General features: G+C 49.9%; 1 protein-coding gene and 2 long non-coding RNA genes across 5 annotated transcripts; 1 reads left to right on the top strand and 2 right to left on the bottom strand.

The window, feature by feature from the left end:
• Positions 1 to 82: 82 nt before the first annotated feature.
• Positions 83 to 9,122, top strand: LOC140713206 (uncharacterized). 3 transcript variants are annotated; one of them, XR_012095108.1, is made up of 4 exons: positions 129 to 185; positions 2,004 to 2,888; positions 3,419 to 5,438; positions 6,756 to 9,122. It is a non-coding gene; the product is annotated as an uncharacterized lncRNA (long non-coding RNA). The 3 variants fall into 3 exon arrangements; XR_012095107.1 differs by having other exon boundaries at positions 83 to 185; positions 2,781 to 2,888; positions 3,419 to 9,122; XR_012095106.1 differs by having other exon boundaries at positions 130 to 185; positions 3,419 to 9,122.
• Positions 6,421 to 21,395, bottom strand: LOC140713208 (uncharacterized). The gene is made up of 2 exons (XR_012095112.1): positions 21,295 to 21,395; positions 6,421 to 6,546 (listed from the first exon to the last, which is right to left on the bottom strand). It is a non-coding gene; the product is annotated as an uncharacterized lncRNA (long non-coding RNA).
• On the bottom strand, positions 18,539 to 20,964 carry LOC140713203 (uncharacterized). Its single transcript, XM_073022655.1, has 3 exons — positions 20,559 to 20,964; positions 19,527 to 19,806; positions 18,539 to 19,407 (listed from the first exon to the last, which is right to left on the bottom strand). Exons 1-3 carry the CDS (start codon positions 20,668 to 20,670, stop codon positions 18,939 to 18,941), a joined length of 861 nt encoding a protein of 286 aa, XP_072878756.1. The 5' UTR covers positions 20,671 to 20,964; the 3' UTR covers positions 18,539 to 18,938.
• Positions 21,396 to 21,987: the final 592 nt, after the last annotated feature.

Genomic DNA, 21,987 nt, shown 5'->3' with positions numbered 1-21,987 from the left:
CAGCCTATCGCAGAGGACGTTGCCGTTCGCGCTGACCAATAGGAGTGGTGGCCGTCACGGCAAGCCCCGCCCCACGCCCTACGTCGCGTTAAGTGGGGTCCCTCGCCAGCCCCGAGCTGGTCTTACGCCATGTGGCGCTGTGGCGCGCGCAGGGGGTTGAGTTCTCTGAGGCGGCTGAGCGGCGGGTGAGGCGCTGCGGTCGGCGGCTAGAAGTGCTCGGCGTGCTGGCTCCCGGGAGAGGAAGGTCCAGGGCGGGCCGGAGACGTAGGGGTCCCTGCGCCCAAGCCTTGCAGCTCCCCGCACTGTGGGCGCCCCGCACCCCGAGGCCCTGCCGGGGCCTTCCTTGGGCTCCCACATCCGGGGTTCTGAGGCCGGAGGACCCCGGGGCCGATGCCCCGGGCTGGGGGCCGGGTCTGCCCGTGGCGCTCCCGGCAGGGCCCTCCTTTGGAGTGGGCTTTAATGGGGGTAGTAAATGGGGCCGGCAGTTGTGGTTCTCGCTGGTGTCTTTGCTCCTAGTTCATTTTTGTTGGAGGCCGAGTCCTTAAGAGACCCGAGGCGCCCACAGCCCACTCTTAAAGTCCGGCTGTGTTCAGAGAACTGAAGCCTCCCGGAATTTAACTTTTTTTGGTTTTTTAACGACTCAGTTTATGGGGGAAAAAATTGACGAAGCGGTTTAGTGCTCATGGTAATCCACGAGCCAGTATTTAATGTAACAGTTCAGCGCTGCCGGCCCAGGCCGGGGGGAGACACGGGGCGTCCGTGGCGTGAGTTTGGCAGCAGGTTACTGGAAAGTTCGGGGGAGACCCTGGCCTTACCGCTCATGGGTTTCCTATCATGTCCTTGCGCATAAGTAACTTCTTAAAATGCGTCTCTGTCCCATAATTCTGAAATTTGCTAAATCAGTAAGCAAATGTTGACTACAGCATATCTTCATAATGTTGACAGTGACTGAATAGGTGTTTTCTTTTCCCCTGTATATATCTTTAAAATATTTTGGTGGGATATATTAATGTAGAAAAGCCCGTAAGACATATAGTACAATTTGAGAAAATAAAGTGTTTTTTTTTTTTTTTTTTTTTTTTTTTTTTTTTTTTTTTGAAGAGACGGGATCTTGCTCTGTTGCCCAGGCTGGTTTTGAACTCCTGGGCTCAAGTGATCCCCCTCCTCAGCCTCTCACATTGCTGGGCTTACAGGCGTAAGCCATCTCATCCAGGTGAGAATAATTAGAAAATAAGTAGGTTGGGCGCGGTGGCTCACGCCGATAACCGCAGCATGTTGAGAGGCCAAGGCGGGCGGACCACTTGAAGTCAGGAGTTTAAGACCAGCCTGGCCAACATGGTGAAACCGCGTCCCTACTAAAAATACAAAAATTAGCTGGGCGTGGTGGTGAGCACTTGTCGTCCCAGCCACTCAGGAGGCTGAGGCAGGAGAATTGCTTGAACCCAGGAGGTGGAGGTTGCAGTGAGCCGAGATTGCACCACTGCACTCTAGCCTGGGCAACAAGCAAGACTCTTGTCTCAAAAAAAAAAAAAAAAAAGTGTCCGCATGACCAAGCTGAAGATTTCCCCTAACTGCTCATAACCCTCTCCCTCCCGCTTAGATTAGCACTATCATACAGAAATGTCCTTGCTTTTTAAAAATATTTTACCATCTCTATGCATTCTGACAGTATCTTGTTACCTGTTTGAATAATACCTGTTTAGGATAATACTGTATCGTGTGTATCTTTTGTTTAACATTATGTGACCTTCATCTTTGTTATATGCAGTTGTAGGCACTTTTGTTGGTTAGTTTTTTTTTTTTAATTGAATGATTAGTCTGCAGTTTATCCATTCGCTGTCGTTACACCTCCAGGTGAGTTGAGTTTGGGACTATCAGAGTTTGTGCTGACAATCTTGTCTGTGAGTGCTGGTGCAGCAGTGTAAGGTGTGGAGGATGTAGACCAAGAGGTGAACGGATTTCCAGTATTCAGATTTTTTTTTTTTTTTTTTTTTGACGCCCAGGCTGGAGTGTAGTGGCGTGATCTCGGCCCACTGCAACCTCTGCTTCCCGGTTTCAACGATTCTCCTGCCTCAGCCTCCCAAGTATCTGGGACTACAGGCACCTGCCACCACGCCTGGCTAATTTTTGTATTTTTAGTAGAGACTGGGTTTCACCATATTGGCCAGGCTGGTCTGGAACTCTTCGGCTTCCCAAAGTGCTGGGATTACAGGTGTGAACCACCATGCCCTGCCTGCTTAGCTTTCTAAAGAATGCCAAGTGTTTTTCCAAAGTTGTTCCACTTTGTACTCCCTGTGGGACAGGTAGCAGTGTACGTAGCAGTATGAGAGCAGTATGACTAGCAGTGTGTGAGAGCTCCTGGTAATATTAGGCTTTTTAAAAAGTTTTCACCAATTCGGTAGGCATGTAATGGGATTTAACTGTAGTGTGAATTTCTTCCAATATTTTGAAGGCTTGTGAGGATTCTGTGAGGAAAAGAAGCCCTTTTGTTTAAGAGTTTCTTAAGGGGAATTTAAACCATAATTGTATTATAGTTATTTTTGAACATGTATAAAGAAAAGGTTTCCAACACTGAAGCTTTAGGTAAGATAAAAGGTCATTAAAATGGGAAGGGTCTTACCAGAAATTAGTTTTCTGGAATGTGCAAGATTTTGGAAGATGCAGTATTTAATTTTTATCTAATTAATGATCTTTATCATGTAAGAGTATTTTCACTATGTGGCTGAATAATGTTAGCCAGATAATTTTCCTGCAGCTCATCTAACTTAGATGACCTTTAGTCTAGACATGCACACCACAGAGCGTGGCGATGGAACAGTAACCGGGCTTGTGAGAGGGCTCTACACTATCAACTAGGAGACAAGATCCACGGATTCACCATAAACCAGGTATGGGTCCTTCTCGGCACCTCCTCATAAATCCACATACATTGCAGGTGTGGTTTCTGGCATAGGTACGGGCCCTTTAGGGTGGAGACTAGCCTTGTCCTCGTGTCCCAAGGCCCTGGCCCAGCTCCTGTTGCATGATGGCTACTCGGCTGAACAAAGCTTGTAAGAGAAATGACCCCCGGTCCCTTCCTGGAATCCCGCGAAGCCTGATTCTTGTCAGATTTGAGAGAGTAACACTTCCAGCTGGGTCTGTCATCAGACACACTCAGGTTTCTGCAGCCAAACCTGATGATTCGCTGAGTGTGAGCACGAAGACTCAGTGCCCTGATCTGTTCAGTCAGGTTTTGCCATCAAATAGTTTGCTCTAAACTTCTGCAGAATCTTTCAGTTTTCTGAGCCTTTTGGGTTTCAAAATTATAAAGAAGAAATTGTGGACTTATACTTACTTGGGTTTATATTAAAATGGATTCATTTTTGTTTTGTTATTTGCTTAAGTCTTTTCCTTTTTTTTTTTTTTTTTTTTTTTTTAGCATAGTAACTAAAAATGACCACACTTCACATATTTGGCCAGCTGTTGGCTCTGTGCTATGCTTGATGTTGTAGCAAATTTAAAAAACAACTTACCATCTAGAAAGACTGATGCAGCTGTGACTGGAAGCACATGGTGGATGCCATGCGGAGGGCCAAGGACAAGGGTGGGAGCTGCTGCTGCTGCTGCTGCTGCTGCTGGGGGGAAAGGGAAGAGCTCCTGGAGAGGGTGGTGTAAGAAAGCAGCTGCCTCTGGGCAGGGCTCCAGCAAGGGAACCAGCGCAGTGACTAGGGGGTCCCAGGCAAGGTCCAGGCATGGGAGTCCTGACAACAGACTCAGAGCATTTGTGAAATCCTGCAAAGTGAGGGCAAAGACACCTCACTCTGGGTGAGGTCCTTATTAATAGTAGCCAGTACTATAAACTCACTCCTTTATTTTTCAAATTTTATAGAAATGTACTTATTTTTGAGACTGTTACTCACCATGTCACCCAGGCTGGAGTGCAGTGGGATGATCTGGGCTCACTGCAGCCTCAAACTTCTGGGCTCAAGCGATCCTCTCACCTCAGTCTCCCAAGTAACTGGGACAAGGTGCCCCCACGCCTGGCTCATTGTGTGTGTGTGTGTGTGTGTGTAGGTGGAAACTTGCTTTGTTGTCTAGGCTGGTCTCAAACTCCTGGGTTCAAGTAATCCTCTTGTCTTGTGTATTAGTCTAATCTCACACTGCTATGAAGAAATACCCAAGACTGGGTAATTTATAAAGAATGACCTAAAGAGTAAAGAGGTTTAATTGACTCACAGTTCTGCATGGCTGGGGAGGCCTCAGGAAACTTACAATCGTGGTGGAAGGCACCTCTTCACAGGGTGGCAGGGAAGAGAATGACAAGTGAAGGGGAAAGCCCCTTATAAAACTGTCAGATCTCGTGAGAGCGTACTCACTGTCACGAGAATAATATGGGGGGAACCGCTCTCATGATTCAATCACCTCCTACCAGGTCCCTCCCACAACATGTGGGGATTATGGGAACTACAATTCAAGATGAGATTTGGGTGGGGACGCAGCCAAACCATATCACCTTGGTTTTCCAAAGTGCTGGGATTAAAGGTGTGAGCCACTGTGTCCAGCCATAGAAACTTATGATAAGTCATGTTTCTTGTTTGAGAAATAGCTACCATGAGCGCTATTATTATTAAAGCTATATATTGTTAGAAAGCAGACATCTCACTGTATCTGCTGATTTTAAATGCATTGATCATCTGTTACAAAGTACGGTAAGCTTGGAAACGAGTAATTTAACAGCGGTAGATGATGCAGGTCGTAGTGGGCCACTTATGCATGGTGGTTGGATGGCAGGCTCCCTAGATTGGGCTGAGGAGACCCGAGGTCTCACCTCTGCCAGCGACTTGCTGTGTGTGCTTGGCCAGGTGACTCATGGCACCCGGACGGAGTGGGTGGCAAGTGTTGTGATCACAGGGACGTGGTATGTGATTGAGGGAGAGGGCCGGCTGGCATGACTGAAAGAGAAGACAGTTTCTTTCATACCGAAAAGTATGGACACTTACCAGGAGGCTTACCTAAAGTAAGGTCGGGGGCCAGAGTATGGAGCCACTGCCTCATCTCAAGAATAGCTACAACTTACTGTCCTAGGACAAAGGGGAAATGAGGCTTGAGACTCAATAATTTTAGTAGAAATCTGTTATATTTTACAATTTCACTTTTCATTTGTACCCAGCTAGTGATTATACTCTGTATCCATTTTCCACACAAAATCCCAAGGACCTTCAGAATCTCCTCTCGGTGTATTTGGACGCCACCTTTTTCCCATGTTTACACGAGCTGGATTTCTGGTATGTCATGAGTGATTAACTAGTTGATGCAGACTTTAGTATTTGAGTCACTGTCAGCTTATAATTATTTGTCCTCAGGCAGGAAGGATGGCGGCTGGAACACGAGAATCCTAGCGACCCCAGACACCCTTGGTCTTTAAAGGAGTCGTCTTTAGTGAGATGAAGGGAGGGTTTGTAAGTTTTCTTTCTTTTTAATGTTGTGTTCAGCTTACCTTACCCATGTACAGAACCATGATACAGACACATCTGGAAGGTGGTTGATTTTTATATAATATTCTCATTATAGGTGACATGTTCTTGGATTAGCTAGGTCAGTGCTGTGAGCAGAAGCCAGGGGATTAGCAGGGCCAGGATGCTGTCTCAGACCATGTCTGACGACCCCCGTGTATGATCTGCAGCGAGAGAAAAGCTCTTTTCATACCACTATCAACACATTGTCTTTTTCACTCATTCTTGCCCAAGTACATGGTGTACTTTCTAGAGGCTGCGTGGCGAGGTGTGTGACACGCACCAAGCTGCATACAGAGCAGATGGGGGAGTCCAGCTTCACCTCTGACCCAGACACTACAGAGGTTTGCAAAAAAGGCAACACAGCATCACTCTAAGTAGTCAGTTTTTTACTTTGTTATGAGAAATATTTTTCAAACATATTTATATTATCATGTAATGATGGCTTACCTTAATGCATAAGTAGTTTTTAAATGTCTCAGCTTTAATTTAGAATATAGAAAAATTATATAAACACACACAGGCACCTACACAGGCAAAAAAGCCCACATAATCAAAAGCTGCTTGGGTCCTCATTAAAACCCATTTATGCCTCGTGTTCCATTATTGGAATCCTAAGCTTGTGGGAGTTATTTATATCCTACAGCTCAAGGTCATTGCCAAGGTCTGAATTTTTACCAAAAAAATTGCAACCTCAGGCATAAATGGGTTAATTTTTCAGAGTGTAAAGGAGCCTTGAGACCATTTTGGATTAAGAGCTGCTGTCCTGGGCCCGTGTCTTCATGTCCCCTTGTGACTTTGACAACCTGCCTGTGCTGGTGTCCCTGGGGCTTGTGGGTGGCCTGCTCTCTGACTCCCGTAGCCCCCCTCAGCTGGTGAACTATTTCTTACCTTTCATTCTCAATTTGGTGGTCTTTTCTTCCAAGGAGCCTTCTTAAAACTCAAGTTAGGGTGAGAGCTTCTCCCCACTTCCCTCCTGGCTGGTGGGCAGACCTGGTGATCCCTCCAATTTGCAACACACATCAAAAAGTCCATTGTTCTCAATCCTTGGGTCCTGTGCATGGGTGATGAGTGATTGAATACGGTGTTAAACAATGCCTGCAGGGGTGTCTTTTTGTTGTTGTTGTTGTTACCATTAGAAGAGTTTTATTTGCAAAGTATTACAGGCATATGCACCAGAATGTGATCAATTGGCTATATTGTAAGTAATGTATGTGTGTATTATTTTAAATGTATATATTCTTATTTATTTCACATTTCAAGACAGACAATGAGAGGATATTCCCCCAGCACCTTCAAAATAGACTTCTTCCCGACCACACGTACTCAGTGGTCTCCAGGGGTGACCCACTGTGCATCCCGGAGCTTATGTGGGAGAAGCTTAAGCAATTTCATACCACTCACTATCACCCAAGCAATCCTAGGTAATATTTTGTTGGAAAAGTTTGATGGTGGATTGTGGAAAGTTAACTTGTGTGTGTTCTTCCAATTTCATGACATGGCGTCTCTCACATTTAGCAATGCTTAGCTTCGAGCCTCTCCTTGGCATGGAGAAGTGCTCTTCCGATAGTGGATGCAGTCACAGAACCTTCATCACATCCTCACTTTCTGATATATCGCTTGTTTCTTATGTCACTAGTATAAGGTCATTATAGTAATAATATAGTTATACGTATCCTATAAAACACTAATAATTTACATATAAATGCTAATGTAAAAACATATTTGCAAGGTTAGTTTATATAAAAACAATTATGAAAACTTTCAAGTATACAGAAAAGTAGACTAGGATAATGAGCCCCTAAACACTTATCACATAATAGATATCCTTTTCCTTGTGAAGTTTTTGGAAGTAAATTATAAATGTCATCATTTACCACTAAATATTTGAATTTGTGACCTGAAAACATGATTTTTTCTTACATGAGCTAATGCCATTTTCAGTTTTAATAGAATAAAACATACTTTCATAAAACTGCCTATTTCTTATTCCATATTCACATTTTCTAGTTGGCCCCAAAGTGTTTGCTGCACAGGGTCCCACAGATCACACCTGGTCAGCCCGGGTCTCTCCTGGGCACCCTCTCGGGGACGGCAGAGAAGTGTGCAGGCCGGGTTTCCTCCAGGCGCTCTCACTTTCCAGGTGTCCTGGCTGCTCCTGTGTGGTGTTGGGTGCCATGTTCCTGTGTTTCCTGAGAACTGGAACTTAGATCCAAAGCCTTAGTTTGAGTCAGGCTGCGCCTTTTTAAGCAGAGTCCCTCGTGGGGAGTTCTGCATTGATGACCACATCCTACCATCGTGTGAGGCCTGCTTGCCTCCACCGGGGGGTCTCACACCAGCAGGGTGCATGCTGAGAGTCGGCCACTGTCTTGTGAAGATCTGCTTTCTCCCTTCAGCCACAGACCATCTGGTGCACTTGAGTTTCTGGTGTCCTGTGATAATTCCTCATCAACCTATTAATGGTTTTCATATTCATTGAGGATTATTGCCTGAATCATTTATTAGAGTTTGTGAAGTTTTCAAATTCTGTAATTCTTCATTCGTTTGCTGGACTTCTTCAAAGAAGAGCTCCACATCAGCTGGGGCTCTTGGGTTATCTTGAAATATGGTTCTGTGGAAAAGGCAGGGGCGGCTGCTCTCCCTGGGAAGTCCAGTTTGAGGAGGAGGGGTGGTGCAGGAACTACCTCTAATGTTGACAGAAGAAGCTGTCTTTTTTTTTTTAAAGACAGGGTCTGGTTCTGTCCCCCAGGCTGGACTACAATAGCATGGTCTTAGCTTACTGCAGCCTCAGCCTCCTGGGCCACCTCAGCCACCTGAGTAGCTGGGACTACAGATGTGCACCCCCATGCCCAGCTAGTGCTAATGTTTTTTGTAGAGACAGAGTCTCGCCGTGGTGCCCAGGCTGGTCTCGATCTCCTGAGTTCAAACAGTCTGCCCACCTTGACCTCCCAAAGTGCTGGGATTACAGGTGTGAGCCACTGCACCCAACATGGAGAAAAGAGTTCTTTCTTTTCTTCTTTTTTTCCCCCCAGTCGTCTTTGTTTTGTTTTTTAGTACCACTGTGACCTCACAAATATTTCTGTATATGTATATATTTGAGACCATGTGATCAGATGGAATTTATTTATTTTTATGCCGACATTTGCCACAGCTGTTGGCCCATTTTGGTCTCACTTCTTTGGTTTGTATGCCCCCATCCCCACCTCCCTAACGCAGGCACAGCCAGGCCTTCCTCCTCCAGAGGCTCAACTGTCTGTTTCCCAGGGAGCTCTGATTTCTGTGGCTAGTGGGGAAGGGCCTTTGGAGAGTAGCATCGGGACACTAGGGGTGGTGATTGCTCCTGGATTCTCTCAACCCCGAGAGTGTAAAATTTGTTTCTAAATTCTAGAATGAGAAATTTCTGAAGGTTCTTTAAGATACTAGTTCCCCAAACCTTAACCATAGCTCAGACAACATAGTAAAGAAAAAGATAAATTCTGTCATTGTAACCTTTTTCTTCTGGTTGAATAAATGTGTTATCTTTATTAACATGTATAACCTTGAACTTGTTGCCAAAAATTGACTTTTGTGAAATTGTCAGTTGGATTACTCTATTACTGTACCTAGGGTTATAAAGTATTTTAACAAATACTTCGTTTGGTTTTTGTCACATCTCTAGATGAAGTTTAAAATGAAAGATCAATTTCTGGCTAGGTGTGTTGGCTCATGCCTGCAAATTCAAGCACTTTGGGAGGCTAAGATGGGAGAATTGCTTGAGGCCAGGAGTTTGAGACCAGCAAGAGTAACCGTGAGAACCCATCTCTAAAACTTAAAAATTAGCCCACTGGGCATGGTAGCTCAAACCTGTAATTCTAGCACTTTGGGAGGCCAAGGCGGGGAGATCACCTGAGGTCAGGAGTTCAAGACCAGCCTAACCAACGTGGTGAAACCCTATCTCTACTAAAAGTACAAAAATTAGCTGGGTGTGGTGGCAGGCGCCTGTAGTCCCAGCGACTCAGGAGGCTGAGGCAGGAGAATGCTGTGAACCCGGGAGGAGGAGCTTGCAGTGAGTGGAGATGGCGCCATCGCACTCCAGCCTGGGCGATAGAGCGAGACACTGTCTCAAAAAAAAAAAAAAAAAAAAAGCTGGACATGATACACAAGGTGACCCCAGGAGACTCCTGTGCAGAGTAGAAACACACCCCAGCACTAAACTCAGTCCCTGAAGTCCCTGTGGGATTCTCCCCACCCCCCACCCCTGGGTCCACCTGTACCCACCTGGAAAGAACAGTGACACCGCCCCACAGCAGGAGCACCATCAGCGGCCGCGGCACCCCAGGTAGCTGGGCCACCCCCAGGGTTTCACAGGTGGAGAGGGAGCCTGGGAACCTGCATTTCTAGCAATTTCCAGGTGATGGGGCACCACACTTTTAAAAATACACAATACTAGGTCTTGAAAGGACTTCTATTCACTTGCACGTTGGTGGGATGGAGCCCTACATTGCAAAGGGCTTTTCTTCACGTGTCCTCCTTGAGCTCAGGGGCTGGCAGCACTTGGTGGGACCTAGTAGGGCGTCCCTTGCTGACTGCACACCCACAGCTAGAGCCCAGGCCCGGATTATTCTCACAGGAATCCCGCAGAGCTCCTGACACCTCCCTGGAGGTATGAGAAAGCTGAGGCTCTGAGGGGGATAAACTGATTACTGGAAGGTAACGACCTTAGTGAAGTGGTGAAGCTACAGGGTAAACCCTAGTTTTATTTCCTTTTAACTTTCAAGACTTCCTGATTTCCTCTATTAGGATACCTGTGCCTTAGAGTCACCAATGGGAACTTGAAGGAAAATAATGCCTGCTGAGGCCAGATGCTCATTTAATTGCCTGGGGGTGGAGCCTGTTTGGTTCTAAGCCCTCCCTCTGAACTTCTGAATGGTGAGGACTGCAAATCAGCTGCCTCCTGCTGGGCCCTGCAGGGTGAAACCTGATGAAGCCCCAGGAACATTCAGTGAGGGGTTAGGAGGGAGGAGAACACGGGTGGATGAAAAGCAAGAAGGAAATGCACCAGCATTCACTGGCAGGCTCTGTCACCCACAGGACAGGGATAAAGACGTGCACACCTGCAGTGCGGACTTTCACAGCCTGGCAATGAGGGCTTTCAGCCTCACAGGTAAATGTCACCTGTTTCACCACCTCCTTAGGGCTGTTCTAGGGCCCCGGCACACAGCCATTTGGGACAAAGGGCAGTTTCAGTGTCTTTCACTCCACGCTCAAGCTACAGATTGTCCTTATAGCTCAGGTATCCTGGGGATAATCCATCTTATTTTGTTTTGGTTTTGGGAGCCCAACCCAAGAATCAAATAACTTTCCTAAGGATTTCCAGGAGAAAACATCTTCCCACCAAAGAAGAACCTTACCATTTGGAAAAACACCTCCTGGTAATTTGCAAAAAAACCCAGTTTTCTGGGAAGTGATAATCTTGTCATGAGAACCAAAGATAAAGTTGGAGATAATGAGGGAGTGGTTACATAGGAAATATGTGGTCATTACTCTGATCAATTAGTAAATCACTTTCTTCATATGATATACTTTTTAACAGCTTCTTACTAAACGACAGTGCAGGTAAGAGAGTCACAAGACAGCTTCTTCCTTGAGTCAGTCATCCCCGGCCCACACCAGGGCCTAGCAAGAATGACTTAGGTCACCTGGCTTATTTCCTGGCTACTTGGAGGAGATGGATTTCCCAGTTTACAAATCTCAGCTTCCTAGGATTCTATTCTGATAAAATCTAAATTGTATTTTTTTTAAAAAAAAGGAATAGGCTGGACACGATGGCTCACGCCTGTAATCCCAGCGCTTTAGGAGGCCAAGGCAGGCAGATCACGAGGTCAGGAGATTGAGACCATCCTGGCTAACAGGGTGAAACTCCTCTCTGCTGAAAATACAAAGAAAACTGAGCCGGCCGTGGTGGCATGCGCCTGTAGTCCTAGCTACTTGGGAGGCTGAGGCAAGAGAATCGCTTGAACCCGGGAGGCGGAGGTTGCAGTGAGCCGAGATTGCGCCACTGCACTCCAGCCTGGGTAACAGAGCGAGATTCCCTCTCAAAAAAAAAAAAAAAAAAAAAGAATAGATGAACTCTAGTGAAATAATCTAGGTCTATCCTTTTACCTCCTCCGTTGTCTGGAGTAATAAAGCTCCCTGCCTCGCCCTCTCTCACAGCACTGAACTGCTTTTCCTGAATTTTCCCACACTGCTGATCACTCACTTGCTAATTTCGATGCATACATTCTTTTTGAGAAAGTCAGTTTGCCAACTCCTCCCACTGGTTTGTCAGAAAATGAGCTTACACTGCGCTGATCTCACTCCTGCTGCCAAACCTCCTTCTAGGGGTCTCTCCTTTGATAATGCAGGGATTATGTAGGCATGGGGAGGTGGGATACCAAGGGGGGATTCTGTCGACGGTGCTGTTCCCCCCTCCCCAGCCCCGCCGGTTCAAAGTCATCGAGCCGGGGGGCCTCTCTGACTATCTGGACTGTGCAGACCACCGTGTCTTCCGGTAGGGTCAGGGGAGGGCTTGAGATAAATCTGTAGGGCTCAACCACCAGCCACTGTCCACCTCAGGTGCCCCAAGCGCCATCTCTGCCGGGAGCTATGTGGATGCATCGGTGACAAAATGGAAAGCCTCTGGTCCTGGCGGAGCTTGTTCCAATCGGGAGAGACCCGAAAGCAAGAAACACAGTGAACAAATGCATGATGCCCAGGGGTGGATGGCCGTAAGCACTGAGGAGAAAAATAGCAAGTGGGGTGGGGGGTGTTAAGAGGGTGGAGGATGGAGATGGGCTGCCATTGACAATCGGAGAGCCTGCAGACCTGCCTGAGAGTGACGTTTGGGGAAAGAAGGAAAGGGAAGAAGGTGAGGGAGGTTAGCTAAGTGGACATCTGGGAAAGAGCTCAGGCAGCAGAGGGGCTGGGGTGGGGGCGCGCTGGCAGCCTGCTGCATTCCAGGGTCCTCTGTGTGGCTGGGACGGTGTCGGCCCTCCCCTGCCCATCCCTCAGGGCCTTCGCAGAAACACTCACACGGGGACCTTCTATGTACAGGCAGCACACGCCACCCATCGCCGTGACCACACTGTCCCTCAGAGGAGCCGCTGGCCACGTGTGTCCCGTCCACATGGAGATGTACTTGAAGATTCTTTACACACTGGGTTTCAAAAACTTAAGTATGGAAAACAGTGTAAAATATTAATAACACAATAACTGATTGTTATCAAAATAGTGGGCTGAATAGAAAATATAGTTTGTTTATTTATAGATAGGGTCTCACTTTATTTATTTATTTATTTATTTATTTATTTATTTATTTATAGATAGGGTCTCACTCTGTTGCCCAGGTTGGAGTGAACCGGTGCAGTCACAGCTCACTGAAGCCTCCAACTCCTGGGCTCAGGCAATCCTCCCACCTCAATGTCCCACGGGGCTGGGACTGTAGGTGTGCACCGCCACATCCGACTAATTGTTTTGTATTTTTTGTAGAGACTGGGTCTCGCCATGCTGCCCAGGCTGGCCTCAAACTCCTGGGCTCAAGTGATCCACCTGCCTTGGGCTCCCAAAGTGCTGGGATTACAGGCGTGAGTCATGGCACCCAGCGTCCCCCCCTCCGGACCTGCCTTTCTTTAATGTGGCAACTAGATCATTTAAAATTGCATATATAACACAGGCCACCCATGCAAACCTCAATCCTGGGAGATGCTCCCGTTGGAGAAACCTTCAAGAAGCGGTTCTGCCTGGATTTGCAAACGGCCCCTCTGGCCCCAGGGGGATCTGCTGTGCAGAGCTGCTCTGGACTCAGCTCTTCAATACTGCCCTTGAGTGTACTGGGCACCTCCTGACTTTCGACCAGCACAAAGCTCCTTATTAAACGCTGACAAAAATTCCTTCCATTCTAGGTGCCATAATGGATTCATTAATCTCCTATTGATAGCTTTTTGCTGGTTTTCCCACTTTTTGCTATTCTAAGCACTGCTGCGAAGACTCTCCTTTGACCCCACCTGCCTGTGTCTGCTGCAGCTCACATGCTCCGCCTTCCAGCTGTCATAGCTGAGTCCCTGGGTCTCCTCGGCGGGGTGTGTCTGTGGGCACAGGGCTGCCCTGCCACATGCCCCACCCCATAACCTTCCATCTGTGGCCGCTCCTTGTGAGACCCTAAACTCACGACCTCCCCTCCTGTCCTCTCCTCTCCACAAAGCCACCCTTATCGGAGACAGTCAGTCTGCTTCCCAGTTCCCCCAAGGCGAATCCAAAGTCCTCCACTGGCCCACCCACCTCTACCGACTCCTCCCTCACCTTCCGGTCAGGTCAAAGGGCCCCAACCAGAGGCTCCCCGGGCCCTTTCATAAGACAGGAGCTTTTCTTCTCAGGTCCGGCTACAGGTACATTGTACCCGCACCTCACCGCAGGAGTGAGAGCCGCAGGGGCGGAGAGGGCTTAGTTCTTTTGCCTAAAGCCTGCCCTGACTCACCGAAGGCGGTCGTTAATGTGCGCAATGATTACAGAAACACAGAAATAAGGCTGGGGGTGGTGGCTCAAGCCTGTTATCCCAGCACTTTGGGAGGCCGAGGCAGGTGGAGCGCTTGAGGTCAGGAGTTCGAGACCAACCTGACCAACATGGTGAAACCCCATCTCTACTAAAGATACAAAAAAAAAAAAAAAAGGTGGGCATGGTGGCACATGTCTATAATCCCAACTACTTGGGAGACTGGGACAGGAAAATCACTTGAACCCGGGAGGCAGAGGTTGCAGTGAGCCCAGATCAAGCCACTGCACTCCAGGCTGGGCAACAGAGCGAGACTCCATCTCAACGTCCCCCCCCCCCCCACGCCCCGCCACACACAGAAACAAAATCTTAATCGTAGTAAGACACAGCTGAAAAGATATGACGGAATGACTCCCCGAGGCTACTGGATGCCACTCCTTCAATCATTTTCCATTCAGAAAACTTCAGATCAGATCATTTACCTATGTACGTTAAGACAAGGGGTCCTATATTAATGAATCTTCTCCGTCAAAATCCTGGTCAAAGTCAGAAAACAATCCCACCGGACTCCTGGGAGCATCTGATGTTGGAGAAACCTGGAGAAGTGGAGAAGCTGATCTGCAGGATTTGCAAACCGCGGCACTGCCCCCAGGGGGACCCGCAGCACCGGCGCCTCCCCGTGAGAGTCGGAGCCTCACTGAGACCCACACAGTCAGGATCTGCACCTCCAAAGGCTCCCCCAGGCGGCTCTGGGCACACGGAAGCTGGGAAGACAGCAAATGGGCCCCGGGGTTGGGGGGGCCCAGCACAGTCCAGCCTTTTCTCTTTTGCCTCCTGAAGACTTTCACTGTGGATGTGTGTTAGGGAAGGGGGGAGTGAAGAAAGAGACAGGGAGAGAAGATAGAGACTGAGTGATGCCTCCATTCTGCAGAGAAAAACACCGAGGCCCTATCTCAGCACTCGAGACAGTGGGGCCACGGCGGGACTTATTAAGTCTCTGCCTCTCAGTGCTCTGATCTGCCATGTGTCTGGCTGCCTCTTCCATCCTGACAAACACAATGACTGTAATTCCAAAGTACTGGGAGTTGGGGGTGAAGATGCAGAGAACGGAGGAGTGGGGAGGGAAACGGCAGCCTCTGGGCAGCTACTCTCTAATAAACACGAACACAACACCAGAAAGGGCTTGTAGAAAAGAAACATAAAATGCAACCCAACTACTGACACATGGCCCTCTGTTCCATATTCACCCGCACGTTCTTAACAGAAACGCAACTGTGAACATGCAATCTGGTATCCTGACATTTGCCCTGACCAGGTTGTTACCGCATCTTCATCTTTCTAATTTTAATTGCTTCTGACGGCCCATCCGACTGGTCGAGCTTATTTAAAGAGCCCTGATTCTCCCTGATAAAAGGTTGGAGTCCTGTATCAAAAGCTTTTAGTTTTCTGTAACCAAGGGGGAAAACATGCTTCTTTTGAAAGATGACAAAATGTCTAGCTTCGAAGGGTCATCCGAGTATGGCACACAAGGTGGTCTGCATTCATAGAAAATGATGCCATCATATAAATCTCCCACTGTGTGACGGGGTGACACCATCACTCATCATCTGCCTCCCAGACCCAGTAAGTTTTGCAAAATTAATTACTGCACTTTACACTGAAAAGATCCCATCAAAGAATGTGTGTGCACAGGATGGTGAGGGGCGCCGGAGCTGTGTGAGGAGAAATGGCACTGTTCTCAGTTTCCTCTTCCATCCTACTGGGCTCTGAAGCATTGCTTCGGAGATTTTCAATTTTATCTTATAATTAAATAATATGAACTCTACTGGGGGAAGAAAAGCAGCCCATCACATTGGTATTAAGCCTTAATATCATTTTTGCCATCTTGACTCCTATCGCTATAAAAAGTCATTTTCTGTTCCCCTCACAAAACCACCCAAGGAATATTGCTTCAGATACCAAAGGTGCCCATGTGGGGCTCAAGCCTGGTGTCCAATAAATATGTGTGTCATTGACCTAATGCATGTCCAGTCAATTGAAACCTCACACTTCTGACTTCGGTTTTTAGGTTGTGATCTTGAAGTCTTAACAGTTTATACGCATTGACCTGAGGATATTGGAAACTTTTGATTAGAGAAGGTTGAATTCCTCTAAAGGACTTCATGAATGAAGAAGACAGCTAGAACCCCTGGTTTCCTGCTCCTCAGTGGAGATTCCAGGCGGGAGGCAGGCAGCAAACGCTTGTGTTCCTGTCAAGCACCAGGCGTGGTGCTGGGCACGGGATGGACACCAGTGAAGACACAGCTACACGCAGCCCTGAACATCCCTGCAGCAGCCACAGGGCCTGGCCACACCAGGGAGCTCTGTGAACTCAGGGAAGCCGGTACACCTCGGGCATCCCTTGCTCATGTGTAAAGTGGGGATAAGTCAGTGCCCAGGATCACTGAGGGCCTGCCACATAACAGAGTCACTAAACGCTAGCTATTCTCACTAGGATTGGAAAGATTGAAGCTTACTACATTTCTGTGAACTTTCTATAAATACTGTATTGATGTTCACGTCACCACAGGCAAAAAGGACGCCGCTTTCGCATCCAGCCCACCCTAAGAATGCCCCTGGACTTCCCAGTACACTCAGCTCCACCAGGCACCAGGCCCTGCAGAAGCCACAACCTGTGACGAAGACAATGAGTCACTCTTGGTGTGTGGCACAGCGTGATGTGGCGGTGGGTACTTAGTCATGGTCAGTCCGCGATCCAGAGCTGTGGAGCTTATTTTAGGTTGGGTGAAAATCAAGTTTCCAGATATGTCTTGGGACAACAGAAGATACCCAAAGAAGCAGGGAAAAAAAAAATAAAAAACAAAAACCCACAGCCTGAGACAGAAGATACCCAAAGAAGAAGGAAAAAAAAAAAAAAAAAAAAAAAAAAAAAACCCAGCCTGAGAAATACTTTCTTCATTCAAGGCCTGGGGAGTCAGGAATACAGGAAAGATATTTTCAATTTTATATTATAATTAAATAATATGAACTCTACTGGGAGAAGAAAAGCAGCCCATCGCGTTGGTATTAAGCCTTAATATCATTTTTGCCACCTTGACTCCTATCGCTATAAAAAGTTATTTTCTGTTCCCCTTACAAAACCACCCAAAGAATATCTGTGTAATTTTGAGCAAGTTGGGTTTTGCTCACTTTTGAGCATTAACTAGAATAAGGAGCTCCACCAAGAAAGGCCCCTGAAAAGCATGGTGGAGGCCTGACATGACGGCTCAGGTCTGTAATTCCAGCTCTTTGGGAGGCCAAGGCAGGAGGCTCACTAGAGGAGGCCAGGAGTTCAAGACCAGTCTCAGCAGCATAGTGAGATCCTGTCTCTACAAATAATAATAATAATTAGCCGGTCATGATGCTGCATTCCTGTCTTCCCTGCTACTCAGAAGGCTGAGGCAGGAGGATCACTTGAGCCCAGGAGTTTGAGGCTGCAGTGAGCTGTAACGGCACCACTACACTCCAGCCTGGGTGACAGAGCCAGACATAAGTACTCTTCGTGGTCTAAGGGAGAGTACAATATTTGGAATTAGGATCTGTTTTGCTCCTACCACAATCGCGTATGCACCTCACTCCCTTACCTAAGTTATTTTTCTTTGTGAGTCTTTCTCCCCACTTCCAAAATGAGGGCATGCCTCTCTTGGGACCATGTATCTAGGCTTGGAGATAAGAATTGTAAAGCTCCTAGTATACAAAATATTTTCAACAAATGGTAGCTATGGTCATTTTAATATATTGAATTGTACCATAATTTCACATCTGACAGATAATTCCCCTGAAATTGATACTTGAATGTGAATGTGTTCTCTGACCTCCAGCTACAGGCAATAGTCTTCTATGTCAGGGAAAATCAAGTACTAATATAGAATCAGAATAAAATGGCAAAAAGAATGGGGGCACAACAGATAAATTCTCGAGGAATAACTTACTTAAAGGATTTGTAAATCTGTGGCAGCTAAGACCAGGCCCTCTAAGCACATCTGGAGGTGAACTTCCTTAAAAGAAATGGGTCCAAATGCTCCAACAGGTTCAAGATCATACCTCGGAAGGGTAAAGCTCTTTACAGAGTTTACAAAAAAATTGTGACTTCGGCTCTGCCAGGGAAAGAAAGCCCAGGCGACCCGCCATGGCGGGCTTTCCCAGGGACAGCCCAGGTGTGACCCACGTGGGCTCAAGGCCACCGTATTTGATGCCATCTGCAGAGCTGAGAGCAGCTGTCTCCCATTAACCCGAGGCTGTACCAACCAAGCCACGTTCCCACATAATACTGGTTTCCAAAGTACCTTTTTCCCCAGAAGAGAAGAGGCGTGCACTTACTAACCTCCAATATGTGTAACTCCTCCCAGGTGGCAAAACCAGGGCAACAGAGAACACGGAGATTCTGCCAATGTATCCTAATTTCACGTACCTGTACACAAACTCCCAAGCATTTTAGCAAGCTTTTGGACATGGAGCTCAAAAGAATGACCCATAAATACTTTCCAATACATACAGCATCTTAATGTGTTTTTCTTTCTTTTTTATTTTTTGTAGACACAGAGTCTCATTATGTTGTCCAGGCTGCTCTGGAACTCCTGGGCTCAAGCGACCCTCCTGCCTCAGCCTCCGAAAGCACTGGGATGACAAGCATGAGCCACTGTGCAGGACCCACAGCACTTAAATTCCAAAATCACCTTGAAACCCTGACCTTCCACCTGCCCTGGTGGCTTCCAGAGGTCAGTTCCTCTTCCCGTGCCGAAGGTTTCTTGTCTTTCGCGGCCCAGGTAAGGTCACTCCAGGTGCTCCCTCTGCTTTTGAAGGCCTTTGACTGAGAAGCCACTCTGGGTCCTATTAGGACCCCAAGGCGGCTCCATTCGTACTCGCACATCTCCCGGCCGGTTTAAGTCACGCTGGCCAGGCTATTTCCACTTCACTCTCCTAATTTCTCCAATCCCATCCTCTGCGAACCCAACCCTGCAGGAGGAACGCTGATGCTGGGGTCCTTTAACTAGAACGCTAACGCCAGAGCACTTCCCCGGGCGCTGGGGGGCGGGCTGCCGGGCGGGGCCTGGCGCTGCCACCGGGGTGTCCCGCGGGGGCGGGGGCGCTGGGCCTAGGGAGGCTGCGCTGCTGGCTCGGGGAGCGCGCGGCGTACTGATGTCAGGGCCAGGGCGCATGGAGACGACGGGCCGGGCATCACGTAGGCGCTCGCGGCGGGCGGGGCGGCGCTGACAGCGCCCCAACATGCAGCACCCGTGCCGCCCCGCGCGCTCAAGGGCGAAGGGAAGGTCACCGGGACCGAGGGCGGGGGCCCATTCCCGCTCCATCCTTGTGCAGTGCGCGGTCCCGAAACGGGAGGAAATCCGCCATCCGCGCCTTTCCACGCATCTGCGGCAGGAGGAACCGGGAAAATAAAAATCAAAACCCAGCTCCGGGCGCGTCGCGTCTCCAGCCCGCGCTATCACTAAGGCTCCCAGGTGGCGTTCGCCTGGGAAGCGCCGATCTACCCGCCAGGGGCTGCGCGGCCTGGGGCGCTCCACCGTCCGGGCACCGGCGCCCTCACGTGCACCCGGGGCCTGGGGCGCGCAGTCTCCACCACCTCCGGCTCTTCAATGTTAAATGTCCTCCTGGCGCGCCCGCGTCGTGGACCCAGACTCGGGTCCCTCCTGGAGAGCCGCTTCCACATTGCAGGGCAGGGGAAACCCAGAGCCCGCGCCGCGGCGCCGCTGACGTCCCGGAGTCCCCGCTTCCTGGTCCTTCTCGTCCGCGGAGGTCTGCGGGGAGGGCCTGGGACCCATTTTAGTTTTCGGTTTTCTCACGAGCCGAAAGGCAACAGCACATGCGAGCGCAGGAAACCCATTTTTAAAATCTCCCAGCGGAAACGCGAGGGGCTGCCGGACCGCCTCGGAGACGCCAGGCGGGAACCCAGAGCACTCCCTCCGCGTCCCGCATTGCAGCAGCCAGGACCCCGCCCACGCCGCGCGGGGCACGAGGCGACAGGAGGCGCGCGGGGACCCGGCCGTTTCTTCCTCGACATGCTGGGGGGCGGCGTGGGGCGGAGTTGAAGGGCGGGGGGCCACTTAGGAAGTGATCGCGCTGTACCCACGCTTCGGAGGGGAAGCCCGGCCGGGTCCTACAGCTCAGAGGCAGAACGACTCCCGAGGGTCCTCCAGGCGACCCCCTCTGTCAGGCTCAATTTAAAACATAAACCGGAGGGGGTGGAAAGCTCACTATCTTCCGGATGGAGGTTCCTACCGCCATGTCCCTTCCTCCTCCGCCCCACCCGGCAAGGACCCGGGGGCTGCCTTGCTGGCTCATGCCGCCCGGCAGGTACCCCTGCCGCTGCCGGGCACGGGCTTCTCCCCAGTTCTCCCCATCGCTTCCCCGCTCTTCTCCCTGGTTCTTCCCATCGCTCCTCCACCTTTCCCCGCGTCCTCCCGTCGCTTCCCCGCTCTTCTGCCCCATCCCCCAAATCCCCTTCGCCTTGTTCTCCTCGGCTCCGTCCGCCCCTCCCTCGCCGCCGGGAGGGAGGTGCGCACCTTGAGCATCCTCGCCTCTGGTCAGCACGCCGACTGCCTTGCCGGCCCCGGAGAGGTGCTCCAGGAACTTCCGCAAGGAGCCCTTAGGGGCCTGGGAGTCGTCAGTGTCCATGGCGAGGAGGTCGAGAGGAGCCGCTAGTCCCGGTGCGCAGTAGGCAATGTGGACCCTGCCCGCGCGCGCGGGAGTCGGAACTGCTGCCCCGCCCCGCCCCAGGGCCAATGGGCGGTGACGGGCGGGGCCCGAGCACACGGGAGGGGCTGCGGGAGCGGGGGCGTGGCTAGGTGCAGGGAAAGGGGCAGGTGCGGGCGGGGTGCGGGAGTGGGCAGGAGCACCTACGCCGGGGTCGTCGTAGGTGGGGGCCGTGCTAGCGGTGAGGTGGGCCGCAGACGTGGGGATAGCGCCACAGGTAGGTGGGGTCCCTGCGGGTGGGGCCGCGTCTCTGGTGCTCGAGACTCGCGGGTGGGCTGGAAGGCTCTGGTTGGGGACTTCAGAGATGCCCGGAGTGCCACAGGTGGGGGCAGGGGCAGCGTCCGGGGGAGGGGAGACCACAGGGGGGCGGGGGTCACATCGTTTGGGGGGCGCGCCAGGGTGGGGCGGGATAGAACGCGGGGAGCATCTCCCGGGCCGGGTGAGGGAGACCTTGAGTGGGCGCGAACGTCTGGGCGGGGGGAAGCCCTGCACTTGCGGGGAGCGCCGATGGCGGGGCGGGGTGGAATTGGGGCGTGGAGACCCCACCTGGATGCGGAAGTTCGCAGCAGGCCCGGCCGCTCCGGCGGTTGTTGGCGCAGAGCCCCGCTGCGCGCACAGCTTCTAGTTGCCGGCAGGATTCCTCCTGGGGCTGCGCTGGGAGCCTCCGGGCGCGGCTTCCTCGACCTTCGCCCCCAGGTATTCTCTGTAGTCTGAGGTCGGGAAGGACGAACGGAGAGTAGATCCTCCAGGTGGTGGGAAAAACTGAGCGCGGCGGGCTTAGCTATGACGAAGCTGCGATTTCCCGGGCCCACGGGGGCTGTGGCGTCCACTCGGTTCCTGCTAATCCCACTGTATTATAAGGTGGGGAGAGTCAGCTTGCATAGTGAAACCAAAGAGAGCTGCGAGATGGAGAGTGAGAGTGAGAAACCAAGAGAGTGAGACACACACACACACACACACACACACACACACACACAGAGAGAGAGAGGGAAAGAGAGGGAGAGTGAGAGAGACAGAGAGAGAGAGACAGAAAAAGTCAGAGAAGCAGAGACACAGAGAGACATAGAAAGATAGAGAAAGATGAGGGGAAGAGAGAAACAGAGACACACAGAGTCTTAAAAAGAGACACAGAGAGACAGAGCAACCAGGAGAGAGACACAGAGAGGGAGAAACAGAGACAATTTAAACCAAAAGAGAAAAACAGACCAGAAAAGAAAAACAACTAGTAGAGCTCGGAAC

This window comes from Chlorocebus sabaeus, chromosome 13, assembly GCF_047675955.1.
Source record: "Chlorocebus sabaeus isolate Y175 chromosome 13, mChlSab1.0.hap1, whole genome shotgun sequence".
NCBI classification, from domain to species: Eukaryota; Metazoa; Chordata; class Mammalia; order Primates; family Cercopithecidae; genus Chlorocebus; species Chlorocebus sabaeus.
This window is presented reverse-complemented; position numbering and strand designations above follow the sequence as displayed.